The sequence below is a fragment of the Macrotis lagotis genome, chromosome 3, assembly GCF_037893015.1.
Source record: "Macrotis lagotis isolate mMagLag1 chromosome 3, bilby.v1.9.chrom.fasta, whole genome shotgun sequence".
NCBI classification, from domain to species: Eukaryota; Metazoa; Chordata; class Mammalia; order Peramelemorphia; family Peramelidae; genus Macrotis; species Macrotis lagotis.
This window is the reverse complement of record NC_133660.1, coordinates 229,581,017-229,590,894: the sequence shown is the minus strand read 5'-3', so window position 1 is coordinate 229,590,894 and position 9,878 is coordinate 229,581,017. Positions and strand designations below refer to the sequence as shown.

Genomic DNA, 9,878 nt, shown 5'->3' with positions numbered 1-9,878 from the left:
GCGTGGGCAGAGCCCGGGCCCCCGCGTGCGCACAGCCCGGACCCCCGCGTGGGCACAGCCCGGGCCCCCCGCGTGCGCACAGCCCGGGCCCCCGCGTGGGCACAGCCCGGGCGCCCCCCGCGCCGTCCGTCGCGCTGGCGGGGCCCCGGGCCGGGCGGGTCCCCGGAGGCGGCAGGCACATTCGTGTACAAAGTGAAGGTCGCGGTCGGGCTTCCCTGGCCCCGCGGCTGGGGCTCCGGGCGCCGGCCCGGGCTCGGGGGGGGGCGCCTCAGCTGGCGGCCTCCGGCGGGGCCCGGCAGCAGTAGGGGTAGGAGACGTGCAGCTCCGGGTCGGAGGGCGAGTAGCCGGGCAGCTCCACCGAGGGGTGCCCGCCGCAGCGCACCTCCGCGCCCGCCTCGTCCGGGGCGCGGAAGCCGGCCACGCTGATGTAGGAGACGGCCGGGCCGGGCGCCCCGCAGCCCGCCGCCGCAGCCGCCGCCGCCGCCGCCGGGGCCCGGGGAGGGCGGGTCGGCCTCGTCCGCCGCCAGGAGCGAGCCCGGGCCGGGCCGCGGCAGCAGCCGCCGGCCGCCGCGCTTGCCCCGGCGGCCCCGGCGCGGCTGGCGGGCGGCGGGCGCGGGCTGGCGGGCGCCCGGGCCGCCGCGGGGCCGCCCCCCGCGGCCGCCCCTCCGCCGGCCCCGCCGGCCCCGGCGCGCCTGCGACGCCTTGTAGTTCTTGACCAGCAGCAGGTTGAGCAGCCCCAGCAGGCACTCGAGCGAGTTGAAGACGGTGGAGAGGACGAGGCCGCGCTGGTAGTCCTTCAGCTTGGCGCACTGGGCCGACGCGGGGCCGTCCGCGGGGCCGCGGGCGCGGGCCGGGGCCGGGCCCGGGGCCGGGGCCGGGCCGTGCTCCGCGCCGCCGCCGCCGCCGTCCGGGGGGCCGCCGCGCGCGCGCGCCGGGCCGGGCCCGGGGCCCCGCGGCTCCAGGCAGTAGCGCGAGTACTTCCGCTCCACCAGCGCCACGGTGTCGCCGTCGATCACGGCCCCGGCGAAGGCGCTCAGCACGCCCAGCATGAACACCAGCACGCCCAGCAGCAGGAAGTTCTGGCTGCCCGCGGCCGCCGCGGCGGCGGCGGCGGCGGCGGCGGCGTCGCGGGCCGCGGCGCCCTCGGGCTCGGGCCCGGCCCCGGCCCCGGCGCCCGGCCCCGGCCCCGCCCCCGCGGCGCCCCGGGCCCCGGGCCGGCAGCAGAGCAGGGCGGAGCCGAGCAGCGACAGGCCGGCGGCCAGCAGCAGCCCCGAGTAGAAGGCGCCGGCGGCGCTGCCCAGGCGGAACGGCTCCCCGCGGAGCTCCGAGCCCAGCGAGAAGCACTTGAGCCCCACGGCGGCGGCGCTGAGCGCGCAGGCGAGCAGCAGGCCGGAGGAGAGCGCGGCGCAGGCTCCGCGGACGCTCCACTTCATCGTCCGCGCCCGTGCCCGCGCCCGCGCCCGCGCCCGCGCCCCCGCCGGCCCACACCCCGCGCGGCGGCTGCCCCGGGCGCCGCCGCCGCCGCCGCCGCCGCCGCCGCCGCCGCCTCCCGCCGCCGCCCCCGCCTCCTCCCGGCGCCGCGCGGCCGGACCGCCCGCCGGCTCCTCATGCTGCCGCGGCCGCCGCCGCCCGGCTCAGCCCCGGCCCGACCCCTGGGGGCCCCCCGGGAGCCCCGCCGCGGGGGGGGGTGGGGGGGGGCCGGAGGAGCTGTCCGTGCTGAGCGCCGAGCCCCGGGGGGGGAGGGGCCGGAGCCGCCCGTGCGCCGCTACCCCGCGGGGCCGCCCGCCCCGCCCCCAGCACCGGCGCCCCCGCCCGGAGTCCCGGCCCACGGCGGGGGGCGCTGATGCGGGCGCCGAAACCCACCGCCCGCACCCTGCGCAGCAGCCGGGCGTGACACACCTGTCCGGGGGCACAGCTCGGGCACGGGCAGCCCCGGAGCCGCGAGCCGGACTGCGAGGCCGGTAGGAGGAGGGGAGCCAGGCCAGCCCACACCGGGACGGCCGCTTCGTGCTCACCCGCCTCCGGCCGCCGCGCAAGTCTCTGTCTCTGTCTCTGTCTCTCTCTCTCTCTCTCCTCACTGTCTATCTGTCTATCTCTGTCTCTCTTCTCTCTCTCTCCTCACTGTCTATCTGTCTATCTCTGTCTCTCTTCTCTCTCTCTCCTCACTGTCTATCTGTCTATCTCTGTCTCTCTTCTCTCTCTCTCCTCTCCTCACTATCTCTCTCTGTCTCTGTCTCTCTCTCTCTCTCCTCTCTCTCTCCTCACTGTCTATCTGTCTATCTCTGTCTCTCTCCCCTCACTATCTCTGTCTCTCTTCTCTCTCTCTCTCTCCTCACTGTCTATCTCTGTCTCTCTCTGTCTCTGTCTCTCTCTCCTCTCTCTCTCCTCACTGTCTGTCTCTCTGTCTCTGTCCACTGTCTATCTCTGTCTCTCTCTGTCTCTCTCTCCTCACTGTCTATCTCTGTCTCTCTGTCTCTTTCTGTCTCTCTGTCTCTCTCTCCTCACTATCTCTGTCTCTCTTCATCTCTCTTCTCTCTCTCTCTCACTATCTCTCTCTGTCTCTCTCTCTCTCTCTCTCTCTCTCTCTCTCTCTCTCTCTCTCTCTCTCTCTCTCCTCTCTCTCTCCTCACTGTCTATCTCTGTCTCTGTCTCTTTCTGTCTCTCTGTCTCTCTCTCTCTCCTCACTGTCTATCTCTGTCTCTCTGTCTCTGTCTCTCTCTCCTCACTATCTCTGTCTCTCTTCATCTCTCTTCTCTCTCTCTCCTCACTATCTCTGTCTCTCTCCTCACTGTCTATCTCTGTCTCTCTCTGTGTCTCTCTTCATCTCTCTTCTGTCTCTCCTCACTGTCTATTTCTGTCTCATCCGTCTCTCTCTCTCTCTCTCTCTCCCCTCTGTGTCTCTGTCTCTCTCTCTCTCCTCTCTCTCTCTCTCTCTCTCTCTCTCTCTCTCTCTCTCTCTCTCTCTCTCTTCTCCAGATGTTACTCTATGCTTGTAAATTATGCAACACTCATCTCAGAAGAACCAAATCTGTAGGTGTATCAAGAGGCCAAAAAAACCCCTTCAGGGATGTGCATTTGCCCCATCTTAGCAAGAATAAATTGTGCAGAAGTAACATAAAACACACTCATCAAGGACATGTAGGCCCAGGAAAGGAGGCCGATTGGCCAGGTGATAATAGTAAAAGATAATAGTTGTAGAGCTTCAGTATTGCATTGATCTCCACAAGGGTCTCCAGCCTGTTGCATAGAAATTTGATGGGAAAGGATATGGAAAGTCATGCTAAGGGTGACAGTGAGAAGGTATAAAGGGATTGTGGTCTGTGCCAATACAAGGAGAGTCCATTCTATTGAAATCACAGAAGCATTGTTATATTAAAATGTCACAATCTAATAATGTGTCACATATGCTATACAATATGATGTTCAGCTTTTTGGATTTAATCATTGTAGACTTTATCACTCAAGAAATAGGAGTAAAACACACAAAAAAAAAAAAAAGAGATAAGTGGAAAAAATCATAAAGTTTGAGGAGAAAGGGACTGGAAAAAAGTCACATGAATGTCAGCCCTCAATCAGAAAAGACCTTGAGAAATTCCTATAGCACTCCAAGCAGTCAAGGTCATTTCCAGGGAGGGTTTGATTTACCCACTTAATGTGCTTCCATATTCATGGGTTGCATAGATCTTTCTGCCTGCAGTTATGAGGATTGTAAAACCACAGTGTCCTCTATTTTATATGAGAACAGGACCCCAGGGTGCTTTTCCTGGACATGGGAGAGGCAGGGTTTGGGCAGAAGGCTTATCCTCAGAATACAAACTTGCAGAACTCGCTATGTTTTCCACAGACGTCATAGTTGTGAATATCTGCTAATAAAATTCATCTTACTCAGGACTTCCTTGGTCTCCTATGCACAATGATGGGACATTGGGAGAGAAACAGAAGAAAATTTATTTCACTGTAGTTTATAGATTTTAAAGGGAAAAGTACAAGTCAACTGTGTGTCATAGGATGCCCTTGTCACACACATCACACTCACATACTCTCTCATCCAAACACACCCATTTTCCCACTCATGTCCACTTCACTGACAATCAGAATTGCACTCAAATACCATCCCACACATGCATGTTCACCCACATTCTTACATACAAGCACACATTCATGCTTGTATTCTCATATACACACACACAAAGAATCCCTCTTATACATATTCGCTTACATCCACTTAAACACACACACAACACACACACTCTCAAACTCACACAGTTGCCATGCGCTAGCTAGCTCTTGGTGATTATTCTGTTTCCGGGGAAACAGCTCCACAAGGAGCAGTAAAACGGGGGCTGAGAAAGTGTCTTCCCAGTTGTTTCCCACAATGACTACTGTTCACATTGATTGAGCCTGGGGGAAGGTAGGAGATTAGACCCTGTACCCGATGAGAAAGGCAGCAAGTGCTTCTTGGCACCCCCACCCCCAACTTCCACCCCCGCTTTGGGCTGAGTCCCCATCCATTTCTGGGAAATCTTGTGGGAGTGCACCTGGCCCTCTTCTTAGAAGGCTAAACCAAGTCCCTCCCTACCCAGGATATTAAGGACCCCTAAGGCTCCTCATCTGCCTCAGGCCTCACCTCTGCCAGCCCTGAAAAGCTGCATTAGAGCCTCTAGTCTTGTCTGCCAGGCAGCCATGGGGCATCAATTCAGGGCTTCCCAAAGGATCTCCCTGCTGGACCAAATCCCTATTAAGTCCAGGAGCTAGAATTCTCTCTTCTTAGAGTCAGGACCAATTTTGCAGTCAAAGCATGAGCTCGGGAAACAAGTTCCCCTGGAAGGGAGATGCTGTCAGAGACCCATGTCAAAACCTAACCTGAGAGCAGGTGAATGATGGATTCCAGGAACTGGACCATTCACATCTGGGCATTGGAGATGTGGGGATGTGCACTCTTTCCAGCTTCTTTTCCCAGGGCCATGAGTGAAGGAGTTTCTGTCACTGGGTTTATGCTCCCAAGGAAGGCACTAGTCTAAGTGTCAATTCTGTTCGACCCTTCCTAGGAATTGCCCCCCAAAAGCCCGTTCCTGTAACTGACCAGTATCCTCCAGTTGAGACAAGGTCTGGAGAGCTTTATCAAGGGCTTGTCTCTCTCTCTCTCTCTCTCTCTCTCTCTCTCTCTCTCTCTCTCTCTCTCTCTCTCTCTCTCTCTCTCTCTCTCTCTCAGACCTTGCACAACCGCAGCTATTTGTCTCTCAGCATAAGGGTCCCTGGAACAGTGAAGATGGTGATGCTTGATTGTATCAACCCTTGCTGTTGTTAATCTCACACACAGTCTGTGGGAAGCTCTGGGGACAGCCCTCAGATTCTTCCCTAAAACCATTGCAGCAGCAAAATCACTCCTTATTTTAGAACGATTGTATTAACTCCCCCACCTCAATTAATCTTTGAATGGAAACTTAAGCATCAAAACCTTCCATGGTACAATACCCCTGAATTAAAAATCATTTCAGAGTTTTATCAATTCTTTTTTTTAGTGGGGGGGGGGGGAGGGGAGTATGGCAAATATCCAAGCTAAATGACATACACTGCCTGGAAGTTTCTTCAGCATACTGACTTCTTCACAGCAGGTCAGCGCCACCTGCTCACCAGCATTATCTCTTTTGGTCTGTATCTCTGACTTCTGTCTATCCATGCCCAGTTCAAGCTGGTTTGGGCTTTCCCCTTTCTCTACTTTACTTTCCCACTGTTGAATTTTTATAATCCACTTCTGGATAATTGCATTCCATTACAGACAGATGCAAGCAAGTCAGAATAATAATAATAACTCATAATTTATAATTCACACTTCTAGAGTCCATTAAGACTTACAAAGAACTTTGCTCATAAAAGTACTATGAGGTAGATAGATTCTAAGTATTATTGGTCCCCTTTATAGATGATTAGCCTGGTTCTCAAACAGGTTAATTGATTCACTTAATGTCTTACGGCTAATTTGTTTCCAAGCTAGGATTTGGACCCAGTTCTTCTGACTCCAAATCTAGTGTTCTTTAGTATATCACTTCTCTCCTCTTTAAGCCAGACTCAGTTCATCTTGGAAGGACCCTATGTGCCTACTGTGGAGATGTAGGAGGCTCTCAGCAGGAAAAAAGGGGGCTTAAAACAAGAGATAAATTTCTGCAGCATCAGAATTTTGTAGAGGCTGTATGTAGTCCAGGAGGCAATGACTTGTCTAGAGAATTTCTAAGTCATCTGTCCTCCCTAGGCTCAGTTTCTTCAACTAGAAAACAAGAGGCGGGGTGGCAAAATGGTCTCTAAGTACCCTTCCAGTTCTTGTATTCTTTGTTTTTAAGACAGTTGCTTCTGGGAGTAGTATTTGGATATTGTTAGTAAAGGTATCTGTGAGCCATAGTTCAGGAAGGGAGCAGAAATATGGCTATGGGAGACATGACTGGCAGGGTACACTCAGTTTAGAAGGAGGGGAATTCATTAATCACTGTTATCTATGCCCTTTATTTTCTTGGCAAGGGTCCTCTGACTTGTAGGGTCTGGTCCCCGTGTGAGGACAAAATCTGTCCTTAAACACAAGGACTTTTCCTATCAAACCGAGGAGCCAGAATGTTCTCCTGGTCACTGAACTAAAATCAGTGGTATTGTATAAAACACAATTACCATCACTCCTTCTAACCAACATGCATGTGTAGCCTTGCCTTCTTATGCCCACAGGCTTGTTACCCTTCTTTGTTACCTCCTGGCAGTTCTGCTCTGATGATTATGCTCTTGGTTCAGCTGAGCCAGAATATGCTTGATATTATTATATTATTCATACAGTGGAGAGGAATAGATCGGGGAGACTGATTAACTTAATGAAGCTATTGTTTGGAACTTTGATTGTATCTCCCAGTGGCAGGTGCCCATGCCCATTAATATTTTGATGAGAAGGTTGAGGGCACCCCCTGGGTTTGGGTACTTGTTGACCCATTCACAGCTCTTTGAGGATAAATTATTAAATATGATTGGCCTGGGGAGTCTTGAGTTGTGTCTCACTCCCCTCCCCTTTCTATTGGCTCTATGAAACAGAACAGGGAGTCTTTTGTGTGAGATTTAGGGAATCAGAGAAGAATATTCAAGACAGTTTAGAGCAGACTAGAGCCTGAGGATATGATGTTGGGAAGCCCATGTATCCAGATCAGATTTCTCTAGGAAACCACTATTGGTAGTCTTAAAGAAACAGGAAAAGAGATAGTGGCCGTTGCTATTGTTGCTCAGCTATGTCTGACTCTCTGTGACCCCCTTTAGGGTTTCTTGGCAATGATACAGGAATGGTTTGCCATTTCCTTCTCCAGATCATTTTACAGATGAAGAAACTGTGAGACTTACAGGTTTGGGTGACTTGCTAAATGCTTGAGACCAGATTCGAATTTAGGTCTTCCTGACACCAGGTTTGGTAATCTATCCATTCCCCCACCCAGCAACCCAAGAGGTAAAGGTAAATTTCAAGATGTCATGGTAGCTCCTCTTAAATAACTGACTTCCGGGAAGGAGGGAGTAACATGACTCTTGGATAGAGAAGGAAGATTTCTTGAATAATTTTGAGTCCCTGGATTCTTTCAGGATTTCCTCTTAGAGAGAAAAACAGAAATGCAGGAGGGTTTGGACAGCTCCAGTCTATTGCAGTGGAGAGGCTCCTGGGACCCAGCCTTCTAGAGGGAAAATAAGGTATATCCAGGGAGTGTTAGCCTCTTAGAATGAGGGGGTTGAGAGCAGGGCTCCAGAAGGGAGGGACTGAGGCCACAGGATTAAAGAGCAAAAACATGGACTTCATTCTCTGTTACTGTTGTGAGCTGTTATGATGGCAGAGATGGAATAGGGTTTATCGGATCCTTTGGCTTCACTCACACGGCCATCACCTTAGTTCATCCCCTCTTGCCGAGATGATAGCAACACTCTCCTAATTGGTCTCCTGACCTCACATCTCTTCTCAGTCCAGTTCATCCCACACGCTGCTGCCAAAGTGATTTTCCTTAAGCACAGATCTGACCATGTGACTCCCCTACTCAATCAACACCAGTGGCTTCTTTTTGCCTCCCGAATAAAATGTAAACTCTTCTGTTTAGCTTTTAAGGCCCTCACCTATATTTGCCTCATTAGTTGTCCCCACTTCTCTCTCTCTCTCTCTCTCTCTCTCTCTCTCTCTCTGGCTCTTCCCTTTTGCCTACAAATATGCCAGAGTCTTTCCCATTCTCAAAAACCCCTCACTTGATCCTTCCATCCCCGATAATTATTGTTCTATTTCCCTTCTGCTCTCTGTGACTAACCCCCCTTGAAAAGGCCACCTACAATAGGTGCTTTCACTTTCTCTCCTCTTGTTCTTATTAACACCTAACAATCTGCCTTCTGACCTCATCATTCCACTGAAGTTGCTCTTTCTAAAATTACCAATGATCCCTTAATTACTAAAACCAGAGGCTTTTCCCTCACTCCTTATTCTCCTTAATCTTTCTGCAGTCTTTGACACTGTGGATCTCTCTCTTTTCCCTGACACTCTTTTCTCTAGGTTTTCTCTTGCTACCAATCAGCTTTCTCCTTTGCTGGATCCTCCTCGAGTTCACATTGTCTAACCTCAAGGTTCTGTGTCCATTGAGATTCTGTGCTGGACCCCCTTCCCCTCTCCCTCTATACTATTTCATTGGGTGATCTCAGCAGATCCTATGACTTTATTATTTCTATGCTGATGATTCTCAAATCTATCTATTCTGCCCTAATCTCTGCTTATCTCCATTCTCACATCTACAAACTACCTTTCAGACATCTCAAACTGGATTTCTAGTAGACATCTTAAATACAACATGTCCAACAGCCAAGTGCATTATTTTTCTTCCTAAACTCTCCTTGCTCCTCATTTTCCTATTATTGAAGTGGGCAAGAATATCTTCCTGATCACAGTTCACAACCTAAGAGTTATCCTGAATTCCTCACTATCTCTCACCTCCCATATCCAAGCTGTTATCAAGGTTGGTTGATTTTACCTTTGCCACATCTCTCTAATTATACTCCCTTCTCTCTACTGACACTTCCACCACTCCAGTGCAAGCATTCATCAACATGTGCTAGACCTGCTGCTAGTGGGTTTATCTGCCTCAAATCTCTCCCCATTCCCTTTCACTCCTCAAACTGATTTTCCTAAAAGCACAGTTCTGATCCACTCCCCCCACCTTAATAAATTCCAGTGGCTTCCTATCCTGACCAAGATCAAGCAAAAAAAAAAATCCTCTGTCATTCAAAGCTCTCCTTAAACTAAGTCTTCCTTGTCACCCTCTACCTTTCCTAGTCCTGTACTCCCCATCATTGTCTCTTCATTCTAGAGACATTGGTCTCCTGACCAGTTTCTTGCTTCACAAACAAGACGTTGGATGTTCTTTATCCTCGTCTCTGCCTACTGGCATTCATGACTTTCTTTAAATCCCAACTAAAATCTTATCTTCTACAGAATCCTATCCCAACCCCTCTGTTAATTATTTCCTGTTTATTTTAAACAAAGTTTGTACATACTTATTTGTTGTCTCCATCATTAGACTGTAGGCTCTTCATGGGAAGGGACTATCTTTGACCTCTTTCTGTAATCCTAGTGCTTTTCAGAGTTAAGTCATTTAAAGAGTGTTTATTAACTGACTGTGTGATCCAGTCAAACCAGCCTCTTCTTGCTATTCATACACATTATTCTGTCCTCTTTCTCCTTGCCCTTGTCCTGGCTCTACTCAATCCTGGAATGAACTCCCTCCATACCTCCACCTTGTAAAAGCCGTCTTTTCTTCCAAGACTCACCTGATCCCTTCAAATATTACCACTGTCCCTTTCAAACTATCCATTGTTTTTGTTGTTCTTCAGTTGTT

At 51.9% G+C, this 9,878-nt stretch overlaps 1 protein-coding gene across 1 annotated transcript; it reads right to left on the bottom strand.

The window, feature by feature from the left end:
• Nucleotides 1-268: 268 nt before the first annotated feature.
• TMEM271 (transmembrane protein 271) lies at nt 269-1,433 on the bottom strand. The gene is given in 2 exon segments (XM_074231598.1): nt 269-460; nt 462-1,433. Coding segments are annotated over 2 exon segments (1,164 nt in total).
• Nucleotides 1,434-9,878: the final 8,445 nt, after the last annotated feature.